The 27,502-nt window shown below is 44.9% G+C and overlaps 1 protein-coding gene across 3 annotated transcripts in view; it reads right to left on the bottom strand.

Moving 5' to 3' along the window:
* Nucleotides 1-225: 225 nt before the first annotated feature.
* The window catches only part of LOC137333812 (cadherin-5-like), a 116,891-nt gene continuing 89,614 nt past the window's right edge, over nucleotides 226-27,502 (bottom strand). For all 3 annotated transcript variants that reach the window (XM_067998167.1, XM_067998168.1, XM_067998169.1), the window contains exons 3-12: nucleotides 26,729-27,020; nucleotides 25,352-25,471; nucleotides 20,598-20,765; nucleotides 13,126-13,307; nucleotides 10,644-10,885; nucleotides 9,212-9,348; nucleotides 6,997-7,109; nucleotides 4,977-5,085; nucleotides 3,726-3,974; nucleotides 226-2,043 (exon numbers count right to left, since the gene is read on the bottom strand). In XM_067998167.1, coding sequence (XP_067854268.1) covers nucleotides 1,556-2,043; nucleotides 3,726-3,974; nucleotides 4,977-5,085; nucleotides 6,997-7,109; nucleotides 9,212-9,348; nucleotides 10,644-10,885; nucleotides 13,126-13,307; nucleotides 20,598-20,765; nucleotides 25,352-25,471; nucleotides 26,729-27,020 — 2,100 coding nt within the window. In that variant the 3' untranslated portion in view covers nucleotides 226-1,555. The remainder of the gene's footprint in view (nucleotides 2,044-3,725; nucleotides 3,975-4,976; nucleotides 5,086-6,996; nucleotides 7,110-9,211; nucleotides 9,349-10,643; nucleotides 10,886-13,125; nucleotides 13,308-20,597; nucleotides 20,766-25,351; nucleotides 25,472-26,728; nucleotides 27,021-27,502) is intronic.

Raw genomic sequence — 27,502 nt, 5'->3', positions numbered from 1 at the left:
CTGGACTTTTACATCAGACTCCCACCCAAAAACTAGACTGCGGTTCAAGAAGATCCAATATCCTCAACTCTGTGTCGGATGATGTGGAGTAGTTGGTTGTTAAGGTTTCAAATGAATTTTCATCAGCAGAAAGATAGCATCAGAACCCAAACCTTTATCCCACTCCTCCTCTGATCCCACCCCTCCCCTGATCCCACCCCTTCCCTGATCCCACCCCTCCCCTGATCCCACCCCTCCCCTGATCCGATCCCACGGGAATTTTGATTCCCGCCCATCGGCAGTGACGTCATTCCTGCCAGCTTCAGGCCGCAGTCAGTCTCTAGGCCTGCAAATGAGGCCCGGGAGTTAAAATCACATGTTCTGGGAGGGGGGGTAGGGGAGCGGCCAGTTGTGCACCCCTGAATCCCGCCTGAGTTAAAATCGGGGCTGATGAAACTGTGCACTGGAAGAGCTGACTGGAAGAGTGCCAATGGGCAGACAGCTGTTGAGAATTGGCAGGGGAGCTTTCTAAGAACTGAGTGGCTACGACAACTGATTATTCTGCAATGCAATCATCTACAACACTGCATTTTGCTATCATTGAGACTTGATTATAAGAGGGAGGATTCACCACACTGGGTACCTCCTGGGTAACTGAAATTACATGGTGTACATTTGAAACTATGTAAAGGGTGTTTCATTAAAACAGGGTTAATTAAAACAAAGTTTATTCTCCCTTGCTCCCATTTTTTTGCATTTAGATGTCTTGGTGCCATTTGATCAATTTGGCAGTGGATTTACGAGGCCATAAATATAAGAGAGTCACTAACAGATCCAATAAAGAATGCAGGAGAAACCTGTTTACCCAGAGAGTGGTGAGAATGTGGAACTCGCTCCCACAAGGAGTAGTTGAGGCGAATAACACAGATGCATTTAAAGGGGAAGCTGGATAAACACGTGAGGGAGAAAGGAATAGAAGGATATGCTGATAGGGTGAGATGAAGTAGGGAGGGAGGAGGCTCGTGTGGAGCATAAACACCGGCACAGACCAGCTGAGTTGTAAATCTATGTAATCTATGTTAGTGCTCCTTAGTGCAGCAGCTAAGAAGTACATGATTGCTTTCCTGTGGCTGACTCAATCTCTGATTTTCCCTTCATGTCGTCTGTGTGGGAATAACACCAAACCTCTACACGGAACCCTCCCCTTCCCACAGAACAGCCCAGCTGGGACTGAGGGCCTAATCAAAATGACATACCTGCACCCCCACCACTCTGTGGAGCAGTGCATTGGTAGATTGAGTAATGGAGCCACACCAGGGGTTCTCTGCATGCAATGAAACTGCCCTTTATATTATTGCAAGCCAAAATTAATGTGGAATGGACTAGGGAATAAAATATGGCAATCGATCCAAAACTTGCCTGTTGTTTTTAGAATTGTGACTAGTTTGATCCTTCAGAATGGGAGGGGGGGGGTTGCTGTTACAATGAGGTGCTGTACCCACTAATGGTCCAAGTAAATTTCATGGCATCCCCTCCCACCCCCCCGCCCCCGACAAAAAACACATCCCTTTCTGTCTTAATAATCCAAGAACTCCTTGTGTGGCTCTGATCCGTAGAGTTCGGCCAACATTTGAAACCTGGGACCCCAGTCGTTCAGGAAGTCATAATCCTGGTCGGAGTCAATGGAGGAGACGTCCAGGGAGCTCAGCGAGTCGGCGACCGAGTCGGAACCCTCGTAGCCGTAGACGTGAAGCGTGTCGTAGGGCAATCCATCCCTGTCTCCGTCCGCCTCGTCCTTCTTCATCTTCACCACCGACCCCATGTCATTGTTGGGCTTCCTGACCTGGGCGTACACCGGGGCCCGGTCCGCCTTCCTCACCGGTCGTGGTCCGTTTACCCGGAGAGAGTTCAACACCGTGATGTCGAAGCTGTTGGTGTCCATTTCTCCGCCTCCCTCTTCGTCGTATCTCACCAGTTGCTCCTGAATCTCGCCCGGGGCCTTCACAAGCCCCGCGAATGTGTTCTTCTTCTGCATTTTCTGATGGACAATCAGCACCACCAGGGCTGGGATTAAGAAAAGAAAAATAAATAAAGGGGAGAAATCTTCTCTCAAGTCAAGTTTCATAATCTTAAAGACCTCCATCCAGTCACCCCTCAGCCTTCCAACTTGCAATTTTGTCCATCACACAGAAAATTTGAATGAAAATTTTTATTGCCATAACAAGTGCAAACAAAGCACTTGGGGTTCATTTCTGGAGGAATAGGATTCAAAAACAGAGAAGTTTTGTTAAACTTATATAGACCCTTGGTTAGACCACACTTTACTGTGAGAGCACATTTCTGGTCTCTATATTACAAAACAGATATAGAAGCACTGGAGAAGGTGCAAAAAAAGATTTACAAGGATGATGCCAGAACAGAGAGGTTCTAACTATTAGGAAAGACTGAACTGGCTGGAAAAGAGAAGGCTGAGGGGTGACCTGATAGAGGTCTTTAAAATTATGAAAGGGTTTGATAGGGTAGATGTGGAGAAGATGGTCCCACTTGTGGGGGAGACCAAAACTAGGGGCCATAAATATAAGATAGTCACTAATAAATCCAATAGGGAATTCAGGAGAAACTTCTTTACCCAGAGAGTGGTTGGAATGTGGAACTCGCTCCCACAAGGAGTAGCTGTAGGCAAATAGCATAGATACGTTTAAGGGGAAGCTCGGTAAGTACATGAGGGAGAAAGGAATAGAAGGATATGCCGATAATGTTAGGTGAAGTAAGGTGGGATGAAGCTTGTGTGGAGCAAAAACAATTAGTCCTGTTGGGCCGAATGGCCTGTTTCTGTTCTGTAAAATTCCATATAATTCCATGTAAACATTCACCTAAACCAACGGATCAGTAGACGGGGCCTTAGCTTAACATCTCAATCATGGCTGCCAATCGCAATCTCATAAACAGGCACTAAGAGGAATGATCATTAAATCTGGTTTTTGGTGGCGTCGGCTGAGGGAGAAATGTTGGCCAGGTCACTGGTGTAAATTGTATGATTAATATCAATGAGTCTTAATTGTATTCAGGTGGTGGGTATCAATTGAGGACTCTCTTATATCCTTTTTTTATATAGGAGAGTTGATCTGGTGTGTGGTGTGTGTGTAAGGGAAATCTCTATGAATAAAGGCTTGGAAACAACTGAAGACCAGTCTCTAGTATTCGATCCTTCACCACATGGTTATCCACATTTAATAACTGGGAGCACGCCTGACCTTCTTTGAATGGTTCTAAGGGACTTTCAATGTCTGCCTGAACAGGCAGATGGAGCCTAGATTTAATGTTTCATTCAAAGGGCTTCACTTCTTAACAATGCAGCACCCCCACAGGGTGTCAGTCTACATAACAGTCATCGCATTAAAGAAGTTATTTATTATTTGAAGTGCATTGAGATGCTTTGACGTGATAGGGCGCTATATAAATGCAAAGTGCTTATGATTGATTATTTACCTGCTGGAGGGATTGCTCGTTTCTGATGTATTGATTGGGTTACCGGTCGAATTGATCGCTGAAAAAGACACCTACCGTTTAAACAGGCCGTTTCGGAACAACTCAGGCGTTTTGAGACGTGGTTCGATGTGATAAAGGTGCCTTGCCATTGAGTTGCCGCTTCCAGCAGAGTGCGGGTAAGACGGGAAAGTCGGAAGTCGGGGGGGGCGGGGGGGGTAATAAACAACATAAAAGCCCGAGAAGCGTCGCTGACTCACCTATAGCAACGATGATACAGAGAAAGATGACCAGCAGGATGGTGACGGTGACTCCCGAGGTGAGTGGAGCAAAGTGCCGACAGTTAATCGGCACTCGTTCACGGTCGCACGAGCACACGTTTATTTCCAGGGTGTTGTTGCTGCTCAAGGAGGGCTTCCCATTGTCAGCGATGATGATTGGCAGCGAGAACTTGCCGACCTCATTTTGATTGAAGCCCGCCTGCCTCACAGTGATGTTGGCAGTGTTATCTGGAGAGGAGCGGAAGAGAAAGAGGGGGAGAAAAAGAAAAGGATGAACTTGGGCTGCTCTACAATGTTCTGTGCTGTTGTATCCTGGTTACCGACCCTTCTGCCAGTGGAAAGTTTCTCCTTATTTATCCTTTCAAAACCCCATATAATTTTGAACACCTCTATTAAATCTCCCCTTAACCTTCTCTGCTCTAAGGAGAACATGCCCAGCTTCTCCAGTCTTTAGCTTCTCTATTGCCAGCTGTGACTCAGTGGGTAGCATTCTCACCTCTGAGTTAACAAGGTCGTGGGTTCAAGTCCCCACTCCAGAGACTTGAGCACAAAATCTAGGCTGACACTTCAGTGCAGTACTGAGGGAGTGCTGCACTGTCGGAGGTGCCGTCTTTCAGATGAGACGTTAAACCGTCTGCCCTCCCGGGTGGATGTAAAAGATCCCATGGCCACTATTTCAAAGAAGGGCACGGGAGTTCTCCCCGGTGTCCTGGCCAATATTTATCCCTCAACCAACACCTCAAAAACAGATTACCTGGTCATTATCACATTGCTGTTTGTGGGACCTTGCTGTGTGAAATTGGCTGCTGCGTTTCCTACATTACAACAGTGACTACAATTCAAAAGTGTTTCACTGGCTATGAAGTGCTTTGGGATGTCAGGACGTGAAAGGTGCTATATAAATGCAAGCCTTTTTTTTCTCCACGTAACCGAAGTCCCTCATCCCTTGAGTGCATTAAGGACTGTTAGAATAGTCATTTTTACCCCCGTGTCCTGGATTGGTGAATACTGATCACTAGTGGGGATGAACTTGTGCCATGTGATAGTACACAATTATATGAAATCCCTTTCTCACTACTTTAATAAAGGCATTCATCTCCTTAAATTAAATGGGCTAAAGCCTCCATTAAAATCAGACAGCAGAATTTGGCCGAATGTGTTAAGCATTCATTCACTCGTATCACCATGCATGGTTTTTAAATTTCTCGTTAGTCTGATCAATTCACTTACTGCCGTTGTCTTTCACTGAGAAGTTGCTGTCCTTCAGAGCGATGTTGAAGTGGAACCTGACAGCTGGAGTCATTTCATCACTGTCGACAGCAGAGATCACCTGGATTACCTGGAAGAAATTGAAAGCACAAGTAGGAGTGTTAATTCCAGTAATGCACTGTGTGTTATTATATAATATATACAGGGTGTTAAACCCAGTAATGCACTGTGTGCTTTATATAACATATACAGGGTGTTAAACCCAGTAACACACAGTGTGTTATTATATAACATATACAGGGTGTTAAACCCAGTAACACACGGTGTGTTATTATATAATATATACAGGGTATTAAACCCAGTAACGCACTGTGTGTTATTATATATTATATACAGGGTATGAAACCCAGTAACACACGGTGTGTTATTATATAACATATACAGGGTGTTAAACCCAGTAATGCACTGTGTGTTATTATATAATATATACAGGGTATTAAACCCAGTAACGCACTGTGTGTTATTATATATTATATACAGGGTATTAAACCCAGTAACACACGGTGTGTTATTATATATTATATACAGGGTGTTAAACCCAGTAATGCACTGTGTGCTTTATATAACATATACAGGGTGTTAAACCCAGTAACACACAGTGTGTTATTATATAACATATACAGGATGTTAAACCCAGTAACACACGGTGCGTTATTATATATTATATACAGGGTGTTATACCCAGTAACACATGGTGTGTTATTATATATTATATACAGGGTGTTATAACCAGTAACACACGGTGTGTTATTATATAATATATACAGGGTGTTAAACCCAGTAATGCACTGTGTGCTTTATATAACATATACAGGGTGTTAAACCCAGTAACACACAGTGTGTTATTATATAACATATACAGGATGTTAAACCCAGTAACACACGGTGCGTTATTATATATTATATACAGGGTGTTAAACCCAGTAACACACTGTGTGTTATTATATAATATATACAGGATGTTAAACCCAGTAACGCACTGTGTGTTATTATATAATATATACAGGATGTTAAACCCAGTAACGCACTGTGTGTTATTATATATTATATACAGGGTGTTAAACCCAGTAACACACGGTGTGTTATTATATATTATATACAGGATGTTAAACCCAGTAACACATGGTGTGTTATTATATATTATATACACGGTGTTAAACCCAGTAACACACGGTGTGTTATTATATATTATATACAGGATGTTAAACCCAGTAACACACGGTGTGTTATTATATATTATATACACGGTGTTAAACCCAGTAACACACGGTGTGTTATTATATATTATATACACAGTGTTAAACCCAGTAACACACGGTGTGTTATTATATATTATATACAGGATGTTAAACCCAGTAACACATGGTGCGTTATTATATATTTTATACAGGGTGTTAAACCCAGTAACACACTGTGTTATTATATATTATGTACAGGGTGTTAAACCCAGTAACACACGGTGTGTTATTATATAATATATACAGGGTGTTAAACCCAGTAACGCACTGTGTGTTATTATATAACATATACAGGATGTTAAACCCAGTAACACATGGTGTGTTATTATATATTATATACAGGGTGTTATACCCAGTAACACACGGTATGTTATTATATAATATATACAGGAGTGTTATACTCAGTAACACGGTATGTTATTATATAATATGTACAGGAGTGTTATATCCATTAATACACTGTGGGTAGTTTTGACTTTGTAAGATAGTGTAAAACGGGTGATAGTGAATCGGCAGCCCATTTTACATCTCTCCCCATTTTTATTTCCATTGAAGACAGCGAGAGAGAGACAGTTAGTCAAAGAGAGAGAGACAGAAAGACAGAGAGGGAGAGAGGGAGAGAGCGAGAGTGACAGAGATAGAGAGAGACACAGAGAGAGAGAGGGAGAGAGAGGGAGAGAGAGCGCAGTTGTCATGCCGCAGATATACCATTATTCCAATAAAACTGGACAAACTCCACTTACTGTTCCTGCTGCATCATCTTCACAGACGTGGGGATTATAATTTTCTGCGAATCTTGGAGCGTTATCATTTTTATCCAGGACTTTAATTACTACAGGAGCATAGGATGTGGAATCTGTAAAACAAGCAATGGATTAAGCGATAAAAAGGAAAAATAACTGGAAGTCTGAAATAAAACACGCAGCATCTGTAAAACTTGCCTTCTATGTTGCCAATAGAGATGCTGACTGACCTATTGGCATTTTTTCTGATCTTGTTTATTTCGGGAAGTGAGGGATGAGAAGTGGACAATGTGTAGGTGAGAGGTTAGGGGTCACACATCCCCAGGTCAAGGTTGATCCAGTACAGAGCTCAATCTACATTGACCTGGCAGTGTGACCCAGCCAACACTCAGAATTCACAGTTCCCCATCACCCCCTCGCGCAAACAGACACATAAGAAGAAAAAGAAAGAACTTGCATTTATATGTCCAGGCCTGAGAGAGGGTGCAGAGGAGATTTACTAGAATGGTACCAGGGATGAGGGACTTCAGTTACGCGGAGAGACCGGAGAGAGTGGGATTGTTCTTCTCAGAGCAGAGAAGGTTAAGGGGAGATTTGATAGAGGTGTTCAAAATCATGAAGGGTTTTGACAGTAAATAAGGAGAAACTGTTTCCAGTGGCAGAAGGGTCGGTAACCAGAGGAAACAGATTTAAGGTGATCGGCAAAAGAACCAGAAGGGATAGCATTGTTCTGATCTGGAATGCGCTGCCTGAAAGGGCGGTGGAAGCAGATTCAATAATAACTTTCAAAAGGGAATTGGATAAATACTTGAAGGGGAAAAATTTACAGGGCAATGGGGAAAGAGCAGGGGAATGGGACTAATTTGATAGCTCCTTCAAAGAGCCGGCATAGGTATGATGGGCTGAATGGCCCCCTTCTGAGCTGTATCATTCCATGATTCCATATAGTGGGTTTCACGACCTCAGGATGTCCCAAAGCGCTTTACAGCCAATTAAGTATTTTTGAAGTGTAGTCACTGTTGTAATGTCGGAAATGTGGCAGCCAAATTATGCACAGTAAGATCCCACAAACAGCAATGTGATAATGACCAGATAATCTGTTTTTTAGTGATGTTGGTTGAGGGATAAATATTGGCCCCAGGACACCAGGGAGAACTTCCCTGCTGTTCTTCGAAATAGTGCTGTGGGATCTTTAACATCCACCTGAAAGGGCAGATGGGGCCTCGGGTTAACGTTTCGTCCGAAAGATGCCACCTCCGACAGTGCAGCACTCCCTCAGTACTGCACTGGGAGCATCAGCCTAGATTTTTTGCTCAAGTCTCTGGAGGGGGACTATACAAATGCCACACAGATAGACACACAGGGCGGAACTTTCAACTTTGTTGGGGGGGGGGGTTAAAATGGGGGGTTATACATTGACTGCAATGGAAAGGAAAGTCAGGCGTGGTGTTTCACTGGTGTCCTTACACCCCCCGCAGAAATGGAAAGTTCCGGTGACTGAGATGGGGGAGGAGGGTAAGTGGGAGCTTTGGGGGAATTTTCCTTTGGGGCAGGATTGCCACTGAAATAGGGTTGGGGCAAACAACTATAACTTGCATTTATATAGCGCCTTTAACGTACTAAAACGTCCCAAGGCGCTTCACAAGAGCGATTATCAGACAAAAATTTGACACCGAGACACATAAGGAGATATTAGGACAGGTGACCAAAAGCTTGGTCAAAGAGGTAGGTTTTAAGGAGCGTCTTAAAGGAGGAGAGAGAGGAGGAGAGGTTTATGGAGGGAATTCCAGAGCTTAGGGCCTTGGCAGCTGAAGGCACGGCCGCCAATGGTGGGGCGATTAAAATTGGGGATGCGCAAGAGGCCAGAATTGGAGGAGCAAAGCGATCTCTGAGGGTTGTAGGGGCTGGAGGAGGTTACAGAGATAGGGAGGGGGCGAGGCCATGGAGGGATTTGAAAACAAGGGTGAGAATTTTAAAATCGAGATGTTGCCAGACCGGAAGCCATTGTAGGTCAGTGAGCACAGGGGGTGATGGGAGAACGGGACTTGGTGCGAGTTAGGATACGGGCAGCAGAATTTCGGATGAGCTCAAGTTTCTGGAGGGTGGAAGATGGGAGGCCGGTCAGGAGAGCGTTGGAATAGTTGAGTCTGGAGGTAATAAAGGCACGGATGAGGGGCTCAGCAGCTGATGAGCTGAGGCAGGGGAGGAGACTTACTGCTTTTATTAACTTCGCTGGCCATCACTGTGATGTTGTGCTGGGCAATAGCTTCTCGATCCAGTTCCACTCTTGTGTAAATAATTCCATCATCTTTGCCGATTTTAAAAAAATTCATCCCCTTTCTTAAAGAATACCTGCGCACACAAAACGCCCGTTAGAACTGCCTGCACACTGCTGTACGAAAAATATTTCTTTAACTACAATAAATAATTTTTGATAATTTGAAATCATATATTTCACAGCCAATAATGTAAAGCATCAAGGGAGTTACATCAAACGTCCAAGATGGAATCTAATCACGGGGTTCAGGTGGTTTATATAAAGAATAACAGATACCCGGGAGTGAGTTACAGGCTGGAATCTAATCGAGGGGTTCGGGGGGTTTATATATAGAATAACAGATACCCGGGAGTGAGTTACAGGCTGGAATCTAATCGAGGGGTTCGGGGGGTTTATATATAGAATAACAGATACCCGGGAGTGAGTTACAGGCTGGAATCTAATCAAGGGGTTCGGGTGGTTTATATATAGAATAACAGATACCCGGGAGTGAGCTACAGGCTGGAATCTAATCAAGGGGTTTGGGTGGTTTATATATAGAATAACAGATACCCGGGAGTGAGCTACAGGCTGGAATCTAATCGAGGGGTTCGGGGTGTTTATATATAGAATAACAGATACCCGGGAGTGAGTTACAGGCTGGAATCTAATCGAGGGGTTCGGGTGGTTTATATATAGAATAACAGATACCCGGGAGTGAGTTACAGGCTGGAATCTAATCGAGGGGCTCGGGGGGTTTATATATAGAATAACAGATACCCTGTAATTAGGTGCATGTGAATTGCAATGTGCTTCCTTTGCACTTAGAGAAATGTTTGCACAGATATCATTTAAATATTTATGCCCTTTTTATGCACTGTAGTGAAACATTATCCTTCATGTGCTGGATGGCCTTTTAAGTATTTCCAGCATTGAGTTCTGATTTGCGGAGCTTGTGGTTTTCTTTTAAGGGTAAATCCAGTCGCGTTGCTCTCCTGATGCAGAGTGTCACTGACGGTGGGTCAGAGAGTTAGGGTGACAGCGTTTCAGCCTCCATCTCCAACCCGCTCACCTCCAACAAGTTATCGCACTGAGAAGCACAGCAGCCCTGAATTTTCCCTTTAGTGGCAGAACATGCTGGAAATACTCAGCAGGTCCGGCAGCATTTGTGGAGAGAGAGACAGAGTTAACGATGGCCTTTTGTTGGAAATTCCTGAAACGTTTAACTCTGTTTCTCTCTCCACAGATGCTGCCGGACCTGCTGAGTGTGGGCCAGAATTTCCTGTTTTTATTTCAGATTTCCAGCAGTGCGTTTGCTTTTTGTCGCCCTTCGATTTCCCTTGCCGTGTGTTATCAAAGTTGATTTAAACGACTATGTTTGAGGACTTACACAACGCGGTTTCTTGCCAGATCTGGGTCCTTTGCCAAAACCTTCCCTACGGAGGTGTCAAGGGGAAGGTTCTCGTGAACTGCAAACTTGTACAGAGGACGGCTGAAGACGGGAGGCTCATCCACATCCAGGACGTCAATCACGAGAACGGTCCTGGTCTTGTACTTCTTCCCCTTCACCAGTGTGGGGTTTTCGGCTTCTAATTCTATCCGGTGCACTCGCTGCTTCTCAAAGTCCAGGGGCTGTTGGAAATATAAAGCTGACAGTAACCAACGGCTCAAGGCGCTGGTTTAGCATTTGGAATCAACGTAGTCGGGAATCGGAGGAAGAATCCAACAACACTCAAGAAGCTCGACACCATCCAGGACAAAGCAGCCCGCTTGATCGGCACCCCATCCACCACCCTAAACATTCACTCCCTTCACCACCGGCGCACAGTGGCTGCAGTGTGTACCATCCACAGGATGCACTGCAGCAACTCGCCAAGGATTCTTCGACAGCACCTCCCAAACCCACGACCTCTACCACCTAGAAGGACAAGAGCAGCAGGCACATGGGAACAACACCACCTGCACGTTCCCCTCCAAGTCACACACCATCCCCACTTGGAAATATATCGCCGTTCCTTCATCGTCACTGGGTCAAAATCCTGGAACTCCCTTCCTAACAGCACTGTGGGAGAACCTTCACCACACAGTTCAAGAAGGTGGCTCACCACCACCTTCTCAAGGACAATTAGGGATGGGCAATAAAATAAATGCCGGCCTCGCCAGCGACGCCCACATCCCATGAACGAATAAATAAAAAAAAAAATCAAAATACGACATGGAAATTCCCGGGCTGGTGGGAGGGATGCTCATCAGGCGAGGGGGAAAAAGGGGAGAGAAACTGGGGCGAGACTCTTTTGGACTGAGGGGAAATTCCGACAGGGCGGGCTGGGCTGGAGGAGCGCCGAGGTCTCGGAGGGTTGACCTGGGACCAGGAGCCGGGACGGGTGTGATAATGTGTGTCCTACCGCGATTCCATCAGTTCCGTCTCCCTTGCCCATGGGCAGAAGCGGGGCCCACAATGGCGGTTTCTGATGGTAATCGATCACGGAGCAATCATTGATCCGGAATGATCCGCCCTCCCTCTTCCTCTCCTTCTTTTGTTCCACTCCCTTCTCCACAACAGCAACTTGCATTTATATAGCGCCTTTAACATATTGAAATGTCCCAAGGTGCATCACAGGAGCGACTGTCAGTCAAAATCTGACACCGAGCCACATAAGGAGATATTAGGACAGGTGACCAAAAGCTTGGTCAAAGAGGTAGGTCTTAAGAAGCGTTTTAAAGGAGGAGAGAGCGGCGGAGAGGTTTAGGGAGGGAATTCCAGAGCTTAGGGCCGAGGTAGCTGAAGGTACGGCCGCCAATGGTGGAGCGATTAAAATCGGGGATGCACAATAGGCCAAAACTGGAGGAGAGCAGAGATCGCAGAGGGCTGACGTGAGACGAGGAGGAGGGGGTGTCAGGTGTGATAATGTGTGTCCTACCCGCGATTTCGTCAGTTCCGTTTCCCTTGTCCACAGGCTGAAGCAGGGCCCACACGACGGTTTCTGACGGTAATCGATCACGGAGCAATCGTTGATCCGGAATGATCCGCCCTCCCTCTTGCCACCCAACGGAAAAGCCAGCTGCCTTACCAAAAAAGTGCTGGATCCTCCGCGGGACAGGTGACCAAGGAGCACGGTAAATAATGGGTCACCTGTCCCTTTTATGCAAATGATCCCATTTTGGGAATTTGACAGCGGAGCAGGTCTTTAGGAATTTCAAGCCCACAGATTTTAATTCCAAGATAACAATGTCATTGTTGGGAAATGGAAGAGTTTCTCATTTTTTTGCACCCAGTGTTTACATCAAACACTCCCAGGGCAGGTACAGCACGGGTTAGATACAGAGTAAAGCTCCCTCTACACTGTCCCATCAAACACTCCCTGGGCAGGTACAGCACGGGTTAGATACAGAGTAAAGCTCCCTCTACACTGTCCCATCAAACACTCCCAGGGCAGGTACAGCACGGGTTAGATACAGAGTAAAGCTCCCTCTACACTGTCCCATCAAACACTCCCAGGGCAGGTACAGCACGGGTTAGATACAGAGTAAAGCTCCCTCTACACTGTCCCATCAAACACTCCCAGGGCAGGTACAGCACGGGTTAGATACAGAGTAAAGCTCCCTCTACACTGTCCCATCAAACACTCCCAGGGCAGGTACAGCACGGGTTAGATACAGAGTAAAGCTCCCTCTACACTGTCCCATCAAACACTCCCAGGGCAGGTACAGCACGGGTTAGATACAGAGTAAAGCTCCCTCTACACTGTCCCATCAAACACTCCCAGGGCAGGTACAGGGTTAGATACAGAGTAAAGCTCCCTCTACACTGTCCCATCAAACACTCCCAGGGCAGGTACAGCATGGGTTAGATGTATTTAGTGGTAATTTACCTCCTTTAATGTTATCACTCCTTCTTGTGTGCGTGGATCAGTTTTAATATGAAACGTGTTGTTGAGACTGACAATTGTGTACAATATTTTCGCATTCTCTCCTTCATCCAGGTCTTCTGCTTTCACGCGTCCAATGGCAGCTCCAATTCTGGTAGCCTCGGAGGCTGAATAATTGTATTGTCCTGCAGGAAAAACAAAACTCACATTCACATGGGGCTGGCTCTTGCTGGACAAGTAACAGCATGTTAGTGACACACGCCTTAATTCAAGTTAGTGACACACGCCTTAATTCAAGTTAGTGACACACGCCTTAATTCACGTTAATGACACACGCCTTTATTCACGTTAATGACACACGCCTTCATTCACGTTAATGACGCAAGCCTTCATTCATGTTAATGACACACGCCTTTATTCACGTTAATGACACACGCCTTCATTCACGTTAATGACACACGCCTTCATTCATGTTAATGACGCAAGCCTTCATTCATGTTAATGACACACGCCTTTATTCACGTTAATGACGCACGCCTTCATTCACGTTAATGACACACGTCTTTATTCATGTTAATGACACGCCTTCATTCACGTTAATGACACACGCCTTTATTCATGTTAATGACACACGCCTTTATTCACGTCACTGACACACGCCTTTATTCACGTTAATGACACACGCCTTTATTCACGTTAATGACACACGTCTTTATTCATGTTAATGACACACGCCTTTATTCACGTTAATGACACACGCCTTTATTCACGTTAATGACACACGCCTTTATTCACGTTAATGACACACGCCTTTATTCACGTTAATGACACATGCCTTTATTCATGTTAATGACACACGCCTTTATTCATGTTAATGACACACGCCTTTATTCACGTTAATGACACACACCTTTATTCATGTTACTGACACACGCCTTTATTCATGTTAATGACACACGTCTTCATTCACGTTAATGACACACGTCTTCATTCATGTTAATGACACATGTCTTTATTGACGTTAATGACACACGTCTTCATTCACGTTAATGACACATGCCTTTATTCATGTTAATGACACACTCCTTCATTCATGTTAATGACACACGCCTTCATTCATGTTAATGACACACGCCTTTATTCACGTTAATGACACACGCCTTCATTCATGTTAATGACACACGCCTTTATTCACGTTAATGACACACGCCATTATTCACATTAATGACACGCCTTTATTCACGTTAATGACACACGCCTTCATTCATGTTCATGACACACGCCATTATTCAAATTAATGACACACGCCTTCATTCATGTTAATGACACACGCCTTCATTCAAATTAATGACACACGCCTTCATTCATGTTAATGACACACGCCTTCATTCATGTTAATGACTCACGCCATCATTCACATTAATGACACACGCCTTTATTCACGTTAATGACACACGCCTTCATTCAAATTAATGACACACGCCTTCATTCATGTTAATGAAACACGCCTTCATTCATGTTAATGACTCACGCCATCATTCACATTAATGACACACGCCTTCATTCAAATTAATGACACACGCCTTCATTCATGTTAATGAAACACGCCTTCATTCACGTTAATGACTCACGCCATCATTCACATTAATGACACACGCCTTTATTCACGTTAATGACACACGCCTTCATTCAAATTAATGACACACGCCTTCATTCATGTTAATGAAACACGCCTTCATTCATGTTAATGACTCACGCCATCATTCACATTAATGACATACGCCTTTATTCACGTTAATGACACACGCCTTTATTCAAATTAATGACACACGCCTTCATTCACGTTAATGACACACGCCTTTATTCACGTTAATGACACACGCCTTTATTCACGTTAATGACACACGCCTTTATTCAAATTAATGACACACGCCTTTATTCACATTAATGACACACGCCTTTATTCATGTTAATGACACACGCCTTCATTCATGTTAATGACACACGTCCTCATTCTCGTTAGTGAAACACGCCTTTATTCACGTTAATGACACACGCCTTTATTCACGTTAATGACACACGCCTTTATTCAAATTAATGACACACGCCTTTATTCATGTTAATGACACACGTCCTCATTCTCGTTAATGACACACGCCTTCATTCACGTTAATGACACGCCTTTATTCACGTTAATGACACACGCCTTTATTCAAGTTAATGACACACGCCTTCATTCACGTTAATGACACACGCCTTTATTCACGTTAATGACACACGCCTTTATTCAAATTAATGACACACGCCTTTATTCATGTTAATGACACACGTCCGTATTCTCGTTAATGACACATGCCTTCATTCACGTTAATGACACACGCCTTCATTCATGTTAATGACGCACGCCTTTATTCACGTTAATGACACACGCCTTTATTCAAATTAATGACACACGCCTTTATTCATGTTAATGACACACGTCCTCATTCTCGTTAATGACACACGCCTTCATTCATGTTAATGACGCACGCCTTTATTCACGTTAATGACACACGCCTTTATTCAAATTAATGACGCATGCCTTTATTCACGTTAATGACACACGCCTTTATTCAGTTAATGACACACGCCTTCATTCATGTTAATGACGCACGCCTTTATTCATGTTAATGACACACGCCTTCATTCATGTTAATGACACATGTCCTCATTCTCGTTAATGACGCACGGCTTTATTCACGTTAATGACACACGCCTTCATTCATGTTAATGACACACGTCCTCATTCTCGTTAATGACACACGCCTTTATTCACGTTAATGACACACGCCTTTATTCACGTTAATGACACACGCCTTCATTCACGTTAATGACACACACCTTTATTCACGTTAATGACACACGCCTTTATTCACGTTAATGACACACGCCTTCATTCATGTTAATGACGCACGCCTTCATTCATGTTAATGACGCACGCCTTCATTCATGTTAATGACACACGTCCTCATTCTCGTTAATGACACACGCCTTTATTCACGTTAATGACACACGCCTTTATTCACGTTAATGACACACGCCTTCATTCATGTTAATGACGCACGCCTTCATTCATGTTAATGACGCACGCCTTCATTCATGTTAATGACACACGTCCTCATTCTCGTTAATGACACACGCCTTCATTCATGTTAATGACTCACGCCATCATTCACATTAATGACACACGCCTTTATTCACGTTAATGACACACGCCTTCATTCAAATTAATGACACACGCCTTCATTCATGTTAATGACACACGCCTTCATTCATGTTAATGACTCACGCCATCATTCACATTAATGACACACGCCTGTATTCAAATTAATGACACACGCCTTTATTCACGTTAATGACACCCGCCTTTATTCAAATTAATGACACACGCCTTTATTCATGTGAATGACACACGCCTTTATTCAAATTAATGACACACGCCTTTATTCACATTAATGACACACGCCTTTATTCAAATTAATGACACACGCCTTTATTCATGTTAATGAAACACGTCCTCATTCTCGTTAATGACACACGCCTTCATTCACGTTAATGACACACGCCTTTATTCACGTTAATGACACACGCCTTTATTCAAATTAATGACACACGCCTTTATTCATGTTAATGACACACGCCTTCATTCACGTTAATGACACACGCCTTTATTCACGTTAATGACACACGCCTTTATTCAAATTAATGACACACGCCTTTATTCATGTTAATGACACACGTCCTCATTCTCGTTAATGACACACGCCTTTATTCACGTTAATGACACACGCCTTCATTCATGTTAATGACACACGTCCTCATTCTCGTTAATGACACAGGCCTTTATTCACGTTAATGACGCACGCCTTCATTCATGTTAATGACACACACCTTTATTCATGTTAATGACACACGTCTTTATTCTCGTTAATGACACACGCCTTCATTCATGTTAATGACACACGCCTTTATTCACGTTAATGACGCACGCCTTCATTCATGTTAATGACACACACCTTTATTCATGTTAATGACACACGTCTTTATTCTCGTTAATGACACACGCCTTCATTCATGTTAATGACACACGCCTTCATTCATGTTAATGACGCACGCCTTTATTCACGTTAATGACACACGCCTTTATTCAAATTAATGACACACGCCTTCATTCATGTTAATGACACACGCCTTTATTCACGTTAATGACACGCCTTCATTCACGTTAATGACGCACGCCTTTATTCACGTTAATGACACGCCTTCATTCACGTTAATGACGCACGCCTTTATTCACGTTAATGACACACGCCTTTATTCAAATTAATGACACACGCCTTTATTCATGTTAATGACACACGCCTTTATTCACGTTAATGACGCACGCCTTTATTCATGTTAATGACACACGCCTTCATTCACGTTAATGACACGCCTTTATTCACGTTAATGACACACGCCTTTATTCACGTTAATGACACACGCCTTTATTCAAATTAATGAAACACGCCTTCATTCACGTTAATGACACACGCCTTCATTCATGTTAATGACACACGTCCTCATTCTCGTTAATGACACACACCTTTATTCACGTTAATGACACGCCTTCATTCACGTTAATGACACACGTCTTCATTCACGTTAATGACGCACGCCTTCATTCACGTTAATGACGCACGCCTTTATTCACGTTAATGACACACGCCTTCATTCATGTTAATGACACACGTCCTCATTCTCGTTAATGACACACACCTTTATTCATGTTAATGACACACGCCTTCATTCATGTTAATGACACACGCCTTTATTCACGTTAATGACACACGTCTTCATTCACGTTAATTACGCACGCCTTTATTCACGTTAATGACACGCCTTCATTCACGTTAATGACACACGTCTTCATTCACGTTAATGACGCACGCCTTCATTCATGTTAATGACACACGTCCTCATTCTCGTTAATGACGCACGCCTTTATTCACGTTAATGACACACGCCTTCATTCATGTTAATGACACACGTCCTCATTCTCGTTAATGACACACACCTTTATTCATGTTAATGACACATGCCTTCATTCATGTTAATGGCACATGCCTTTATTCACGTTAATGACACACGCCTTTATTCACGTTAATGACACACGCCTTTATTCACGTTAGTGACACACGTCTTCATTCACGTTAATGACACACGCCTTTATTCACGTTAATGACATGCCTTTATTCACGTTAATGACACATGTCTTCATTCACGTTAATGACACACGCCTTTATTCATGTTAATGACACACGCCTTTATTCACGTTAATGACACATGTCTTCATTCACGTTAATGACACACGGCTTTATTCATGTTAATGACACACGTCTTCATTCACGTTAATGACACACGCCTTTATTCACGTTAATGACACACGCCTTCATTCACGTTAATGACACACGCCTTCATTCACGTTAATGACACATGCCTTTATTCACCTTAATGACACACACCTTCATTCACGTTAATGACACACGCCTTTATTCACGTTAATGACACACACCTTCATTCACGTTAATGACACATGCCTTTATTCACCTTAATGACACACACCTTCATTCACGTTAATGACACACACCTTCATTCACGTTAATGACACATGCCTTTATTCACCTTAATGACACACACCTTCATTCACGTTAATGACACACGCCTTTATTCACGTTAATGACACACGCCTTCATTCACGTTAATGACACACGCCTTTATTCACCTTAATGACACACACCTTCATTCACGTTAATGACACACGCCTTCATTCACGTTAATGACACACGCCTTTATTCACGTTAATGACACACGCCTTTATTCACGTTAATGACACACGCCTTTATTCACCTTAATGACACACACCTTCATTCATGCACAAATCGGCCGTCAAGTTCAGGGGATGAAGAGATACACTGTGAATTGTGAATCTCTGGAATTTGCTGGTCGATTTTTGCCTCTCTCCCATTTGTTTCGCACAAACGGTATCTCGCACTCAGCCTCTTCGTTATTTTAAAGACCAGCCCGGATTTGCAAATGAAAATCGGGTTGGGCCATTTTGTGCTACTACCAAAAACCTATTTCAGCCCCCTCACCCCAAAGAGTATTATGGTCTGGAAAACCCTGCACAGGTAGGTGTGACACTTATACTTTGGTTGAGAGAGGACAGAAAGAATAACACTTAAATTACGTTGCGAGTTATCTACCTGATATTATGGATGACAGAATACAGTCTGCAACATTGATTCAGCTATCCTTAATGGTGCTTTAACTGTGAAAATTCACTGTTAGATGTGACACTATAAGTACTAAGCCAAGATTTTATATTTGCATTTGGGTTGGCTGAGGGGGAGGAGGAGGGGGAAAAGAAAATACATTTTAAAAGGGATCAGGGGAGCAACATTAGGGCTCTGAGGTCATCTGAACTCACTGGTGCCGACCTTCAAGCTTTCAGCACTACTTTTTCCTCTTGTCAATTTTCTCCCCTTCCTCCCTCAAGAATGAGGGGGACATTTAGGAAGCACTTTTTCGCACAAAAATTAGTGGCAATCTGGAACTCTGTCTCTCAAAAGAGCAGGGAGGTTATGCTGGAACTGTATAAAACATTGGTTAGGCCACAGCTTGAGTACTGCGTACAGTTCTGCTCACCATATTACAGGAAAGATGTGATTGCACTGGAGAGGGTACAAAGGAGATTTACGAGGATGTTGCCAGGGCTGGAGAATTTTAGCTATGAGGAAAGATTGGATAGGCTGGGGTTGTTTTCCTCTAACAGAGGAGGCTGAGGGGAGATTTAATTGAGGTGTATAAAATTATGAGGGGCCTAGATAGAGTGGATAGGAAGGACCTATTTCCCTTAGCAGAGAGGTCAATAACCAGGGGGCATAAATTTAAAGTAATTGGTAGAAGGATTAGAGGGGAGCTGAGGAGAAATGTTTTCACCCACAGGGCGGTGGGGGTCTGGAACTCACTGCCTGAGAGGGTGGTAGAGGCAGAAACCCTCAACTCATTTAAAAAGTACTTGGATGTGCACTTGAAATGCCGTAACCCACAGGGCTACAGACCAAGAGCTGGAAAGTGGGATTAGGCTGGATAGCTCTTTTTTTTTGGCTGGCACAGACACAATGGGCTGAATGGCCTCCTTCTGTGTCGTAACTTTCAATGATTCTATGAAAAGGCTGTGGCTGCTGGGGGACAATTGGAACTTTCAAGACAGATTGATAGATTTTTGTTGGGTGAGGGAATCGAGGAATATGAAACTAGAGACGGAAAATGGAGCTGAAATACAGATCAGCCAATGATCTGTTTGAACGGCGGAGTAGGCTCGAGGGGTTGAATGGCCTCCTCCTGATCCTAAGTCCCTGAGTTGGTCACCAGTAGGTGGGAAAGGATCTTACTGCGAGGGAAGAAGGGTGCGTTGTCATTGATGTCGCTGAGAGAGATGTAAACAGTTGCCGTTGAGCTCATTCCTCCTTCATCAAGACCCATGTCCTTGGCTTGGATCACCAGTTGATAGTCTTTCTTCTTCTCTCTGTCCAGGTCAGGGGTCTTCACACGAATGACTCCTATAAGAAAGTGGAGAAGAATAACATTTTTAATCAACGGTGTCCTTTTACGATGCGGAAAGTGAGATTCATCACAGACAAACTCTCTGTCAAGGAAGAAAGAATTGCATTGATAGAACAGCCTGTTCACACATCTCAGAAATGTCTCAAAGTGCTTTACATACAATGGATCAGGTTAAAGTCCAGTTACTGTTGTTACGCACAGCAAGGTCCCACAAACAGCAATGGGATAATTACCAGATAATCTGTTTCTAGTGTTAAATATTGGCCAGGGCTGCTCTTCTTCAAATAGTGCCATGGGATCTTTTATGTCCACCTGAGAGGGCAGATAGGGGCCTCAGTTTAACATCTCATCTGAAAGACAGCACCTCTGACAGTGCAGCACTCCCTCAGTACTGCACTGGGAGTTTTGGCCTGGATTATATGCTCAAGTCTCTGGAGTGGGGCTTGAACCCACGACCTTCTGACTCAGAGGTAGGAATGCCACTCACTGAACCACAGCTAACAGCTAAAGTGGTTGACATTCCCATGGCTTAAATAGGATAAGAAGCTTACAGCCCTGCCAGCTAAAAGAAAGTCTAATACAGATTTACTTTCAATGTTGGTGTAGCCCAGGGCTGTGCTGTGGAGTGGTGAGATTACCATTATCAGATAATGAAGCAGTCCAAGCCCACATGCAGCAAGACCTGGACAACATCCAGGCTTGGGCTCATAAGTGGCAAGTAACATTCGCGCCAGACAAGTGCCAGGCAATGACCATCTCCAACAAGAGAGAGTCTAACCACCTCCCCTTGACATTCAACGGCATTACCATCGCCGAATCCCCCACCATCAACATCCTGGGGGTCACCATTGACCAGAAACTTAACTGGACCAGCCATATAAATACTGTGGCTACAAGAGCAGGTCAGAGGCTGGGTATTCTGTGGTGAATGACTCACCTCCTGACTCCCCAAAGCCTTTCCACCATCTACAAGGCACAAGTCAGGAGTGTGATGGAATACCCTCCACTTGCCTGGATGAGTGCAGCTCCAACAACACTCAAGAAGCTCGACACCATCCAGGACAAAGCAGCCCGCTTGATTGGCACCCCATGCACCATCCTAAACATTCACTCCCTTCACCACCGGCGCACTGTGTACCATCCACAGGATGCACTGCAGCAACTCGCCAAGGCTTCTTCGACAGCACCTCCCAAACCCGCGACCTCTACCACCTAGAAGGACAAGAGCAGCAGGCACATGGGAACAACATCACCTGCACGTTCCCCTCCAAGTCACACACCATCCCGACTTGGAAATATATCGCCGTTCCTTCATCGTCGCTGGGTCAAAATCCTGGAACTCCCTTCCTAACAGCACTGTGGGAGAACCTTCACCACACGGACTGCAGCGGTTCAAGAAGGCGGCTCACCACCACCTTCTCAAGGGCAATTAGGGATGGGCAATAAATGCCGGCCTTGCCAGCGACGCCCACATCCCATGAACAAATAAAAAAATACTAATGTCCTGTATGGTGAGGTTATGCACTTGGGCAAGCTATCTGGAGAGGCTCTAACTGGCAGTGAGAGGAGGGGTGAAAATTGGATGGCCTGTCACTCTGTGACATTGTCACACACCTACATGGCATTCCCAAGGAAGGCTGGGAGCTGTTTTGAGTCCACTCATTCTTTGAGTCACCGGAAATAATACCTGGCGCAAGGCAAGATAGAAAGAGCTCCCAAATGGCACAGGGTATAAAGGCACCACATAACCTGCTACTAAACCATGCTGGCCAGATGATCCCAAGATTCAATTCCTTGTTTGGACTCAGTTGTTCTCCGATGGGGCATTAGTTGGGCTGCTCCTGGACTGGGGTAGGGAGTGGGAAAAATTATTCAGTATTCCCACTCCTAATGGCCAACCAATCTTTCTTGCCGTAAAAACAATACATAGCTGGATGATCTGGTGGGTATCAAAATCTGCTGTGAAGCCCTACATTACAACAGTGACTACACTTCAAAAGTACGTCATTGGCTGTAAAGCCCTCTGAGACGTCCTGAGGTCGTGAAAAACGTCATATAAATGCAAGTCCTTTCTCTCTTCAACAGTCAAATAGAAGAAAGAAAAAATTTGCATTTATATAGCGCCTTTCACAACCCCACAGTGCTTCACTGTTGTTATGTAGGAAACGGGGTAGCCAATTTGCACACAGCAAGATCCCACAAACAGCAATGTGAGAATGACCAGATAATCTGTTTTTTAGTGATGCCGGTTGCAGGATAAATATTGGCCCAGGACAGTGAACCATAGAACCATAGAAAAGATACAGCACAGAAGGGGGCCATTCGGCCCATCGTGTCTGCACCGGCTCGAAGAACAGCCAGGTGCCCATTTCAATCCCGCCTTCCAGCACCCGGTCCGTAGCCCTGCAGCTTACAGCACTTTAGGTGCAGGTCCAGGTACTTTTTAAAAGAGTTGAGGGTCCCTGCCTCTACCACCAATTCGGGCAGCGAATTCCATACACCCACCACCCTCTGGGTAAAAAAGATTTCCCTCATGTCCCCTCTAATCCTTCCGCCAATCAGCTTAAATCTATGTCCTCTAGTTCTTGAACTCTCCGCTAGGGGAAACAGGTACTTCCTGTCTACTCTATCTGGGCCACTCATAATTTTGTACACCTCAATCAAGTCTCCCCTCAGCCTCCTCTGCTCCAAGGAAAACAACCCCAGCCTATCCAATCTCTCCTCGTAGCTGCAATTTTCAAGCCCTGGCAACATTCTCAGCACTCTCTCCAGAGCAATTACATCCTTCCTGTAATGTGGTGACCAGAACTGCGCACAATACTCCAGCTGTGGCCTTACCAGCGTTTTATACAGTTCCATCGTTACATCCCTGCTTTTGTATTCTGTACCTCGGCTAATAACAGAGAGCATTCCGTATGCAACCTATCTACCTGTACTGCCACCTTCAGGGACCTGTGCACATGCACTCCAAGGTCTCTCACTTCCTCTACCCCTCTCAATATATTCCCGTTTACTGCGTATTCTCTTTTACTGTTTGCCCTCCCTAAGTGCATGACCTCACACTTCTCCGGGTTGAACTCCATTTGCCACTTTTCCGCCCACTCCACCAACCCATTGATATCTTCTTGGAGTCGACAGCTATCCTCTTCACTATCAACTACACGGCCAATTTTTGTGTCGTCTGAAAATTTGCCAATCATGCCCCCTACAGTGGGGATAACTCCCCTGCTCGTCTTTGTAATGGTGCCATGGGATGGTTTATGTCTACCTGAGAGGGCAGACAGGGCCTCGGTTTAACGTCTCGTCTGAAAGACAGCACCTCCGACAGTGCAGCACTCCCTCAGCACTGCACTGGGAGTATCAGGCTAGATTTTGTTCTCAAGTCTCTGGAGTGGGAGCTTGAACCTACAACCTTCTTAACTCAGAGGTGAGTGTGCTAGCCACTGAGACACATCTGACAATAACAACAAAAATAGCTACTGACGCACAATTAAATGAAACATTGAAACTCTTAAATGTTGGTGTTCGGAGAGATTTGCGTGTCCTCACACAAGAAACACAAAAAGTTAGTATGCAGTTACACAGGCAATCAGGAAAGCAAATTGCATGTCGGTCTTTATTGCAAGGAGGTTGGAGTACAAGAGTAGGGACGTCTTACTACAGTTCTACAGGGCTTTAGTGAGACCTCACTTGTTGTACTACATACAGTTTTGGTCTCCTTATCTAAGGAAGGATATATTTGCCTTGGAGGCAGTACAACAAAAGTTCACTAGATTAATTCCTGGGATGAGAGGGTTGTCCTAGGAGGAGAGGTTGAGTAGAATGGGCCGATACTCTCTGGAGTTTAGAAGAATGAAAAGTGATCTCATTGAAACATATAAGATTATTAGGGGGCTTGACAGGGTAAATGCTGAGAGACAGTTTTCCTTGGCTAGAGAGTCTAGAACTAGTCTCAAGATAAGGGATCGGCCATTCAAGACTGAGATGAGGAGGAATTTCTTCACGCAGAGGGTTGTGAATCTTTGGAATTCTCTACCCCAGAGGGCTGTGGATGCTCAGTCATTGAATATATTCAAGGCTGAGATGGATAGATTTTTGGACTTTAGGGGAATCAAGGGATATGGGGGTCAGGCGGGAAAGTAGATTTGAGGTCGAAGATCAGCCATGATCTTGATTGAATGGCGGAGCAGGCTCGAGGGGCCGTGTGCCCTACTCCTGCTCCTAATTATTATGCTCTTAATTCCCAGGTTCACACATGAGGAACAGCCTCTTGGTGCAGGGAACTCATGGGACTGTATTCGAGCAAGAAGAGATAGGAGGGGAGAAAAATTGTCAAGTAAAGAAAGAGAATGAGAGCAAGAGAAAAGCAGGGTGAAAATGGCCTTCGCCAGAAGTGCTAAAAGTGCCGAGAGTGAATTGCCAGTCCGCTTTTACACCGCACTCCATTTTGCTCTTCCATCGAATCGGGTCTGGTGTAAAAGGGGGCTGTCGATCTGCTACAGGCCCGTCCGGTGAAGGCCGATTTCACCCCACCAACAGTTTCCGAGGAATGGGGTTGGGTTAGAACGCCAGCGCTGATTACCTGTCAGCTGCTCGATGAAGAAATTCCCCAGGCTGTTCAGAATCTTGTAGGTTACGTTTGCGTGTTTACCAACAGTTGGGTCGTCCGGATCGTGAGCACTCACGGTGAGAACGGAGGTCCCTGGGGAGAGGAGGGAAGGGGGGAAAATAACAGAGTCACAAATTATCGTGTGGCGCGTGGTCAAATCTGTTCAGTTGGCGAAATTAGCGGAGAACGGCCAGCGCATTCGTGTAACGTTCTTCGGTCCTCCATTTTTGATGGAAGCATTAACCCATTTATACCAAAGAGGTTAATGTCTGCATCAGAGGACAAAGGAATATCATGGGAAAGGTGCTAAGCGTCTGTCCTTTGGTATCCCAGGCGTCTTGAGACTCCAGTCCGTCGTCTGCAGACAGGTCCAGAGAACCTCCCATTTCCCCGACCCAACTAATCCTCAGCTCGCGCACCGCGACACTGAAAGAAAGATCAATATTACGACTCAAACATCAGAAATAGCTTTGCAGTTATTAATATCAGCGCTAGACTATTAAGCTGAACACAAACGGCCCAAAATTCTGTGGGGGCTGCTTTGCCGATGGCGGACGTACGCCGGAGCAGGACCCTGCCCGCCTCCGTCGCAGTTTGGAGACCCCTTCCCCATCCCAGACCGCAGGGGGCATGGGGCCGCTCGCATTGCCCAGGGTGGGACGTCGGTCTCTGTCAGGGGGCTTCAGTGGCGGGTATTCTGATTGAATCTCGTGCTGTACCTGCCCTGGGAGTGTTTGTTGGGACAGTGTAGAGGGAGCTTTACTCTGTATCTAACCCATGCTGTACCTGCCCTGGGAGTGTTTGATGGGACAGTGTAGAGGGAGCTTTACTCTGTATCTAACCCGTGCTGTACCTGCCCTGGGAGTGTTTGATGGGACAGTGTAGAGGGAGCTTTACTCTGCATCTAACCCGTGCTGTACCTGCCCTGGGAGTGTTTGATGGGACAGTGTAGAGGGAGCTTTACTCTGTATCTAACCCGTGCTGTACCTGCCCAGGGAGTGTTTGATGGGACAGTGTAGAGGGAGCTTTACTCTGTATCTAACCCGTGCTGTACCTGCCCAGGGAGTGTTTGATGGGACAGTGTAGAGGGAGCTTTACTCTGCATCTAACCCGTGCTGTACCTGCCCTGGGAGTGTTTGATGGGACAGTGTAGAGGGAGCTTTACTCTGCATCTAACCCGTGCTGTACCTGCCCAGGGAGTGTTTGATGGGTCAGTGTAGAGGGAGCTTTACACTGTATCTAACCCATGCTGTACCTGCCCTGGGAGTGTTTGATGGGTCAGTGTAGAGGGAGCTTTACTCTGTATCTAACCCTTGTTGACCCTCCTGACACACGTCACCTTGTTCTTACCTTTGCCGGACATCTCGGGGACAGTTCCATTAAACGGGTCTTTTGTAAATATGGGTGCGTTGTCATTGATGTCCAGTACCTGAATGCTGAAGTTAGTTGAACGACCCACTTGCTTCATAGACTTTTTGTTAATCACAAGCCCTTCTAATTTATAACGGTCCTTCTTCTCTCGATCCAACTTTCTGTAGACACCAATATTTCCAGTGTCAGGATCCACCTTAAAAATAGTTCCTACCCCCTCTCCACGGAGAACATATATAGTTTGTCCGTCCTTGTGCCACACCGAGTGTATCTTGAAAACACAATTGACATATTTCATGATTAAACATCTGAATTTTTGTGGTCCTTTTCTCCAGCTGTGAGATTCAAAGTTTATATTTACATTTTTTCAAATTCTGGTCCTGGCCTGATGGACTCTTCTGCTCCTGGGACTTCCTATCTGCCTCGAACTTTCTTCCTATTGCTCTATCAAGATGCATTCACCAGCTGGATCACCAAGTTCCGCTCGCCCATCACCACCCTGCGCTCGTTGATCTACATTGGCTCCTGGTCCGGCAACACCTCGATTTTAAAATTCTCATCCTTGTTTTCAAATCCCTCCATGGCCTCGTCCCTCCCTATCTCTGTAACCTCCTCCTGCCCTACAACCCTCCGAGATCTCTGCGCTCCTCCAATTCTGGCCTCTGAGATGTTTACAACATGGAAACAGGCCCTTCGGCCCAACATGTCCATGTCGCCCAGTTTATACCACTAAGTTAGTCCCAATTGCCTGCA

The sequence above is a fragment of the Heptranchias perlo genome, chromosome 16, assembly GCF_035084215.1.
Source record: "Heptranchias perlo isolate sHepPer1 chromosome 16, sHepPer1.hap1, whole genome shotgun sequence".
Taxonomy (NCBI): domain Eukaryota; kingdom Metazoa; phylum Chordata; class Chondrichthyes; order Hexanchiformes; family Hexanchidae; genus Heptranchias; species Heptranchias perlo.
Note: the sequence above shows the minus strand (reverse complement) of the source record. Positions and strands in the feature narration are given on the sequence as shown.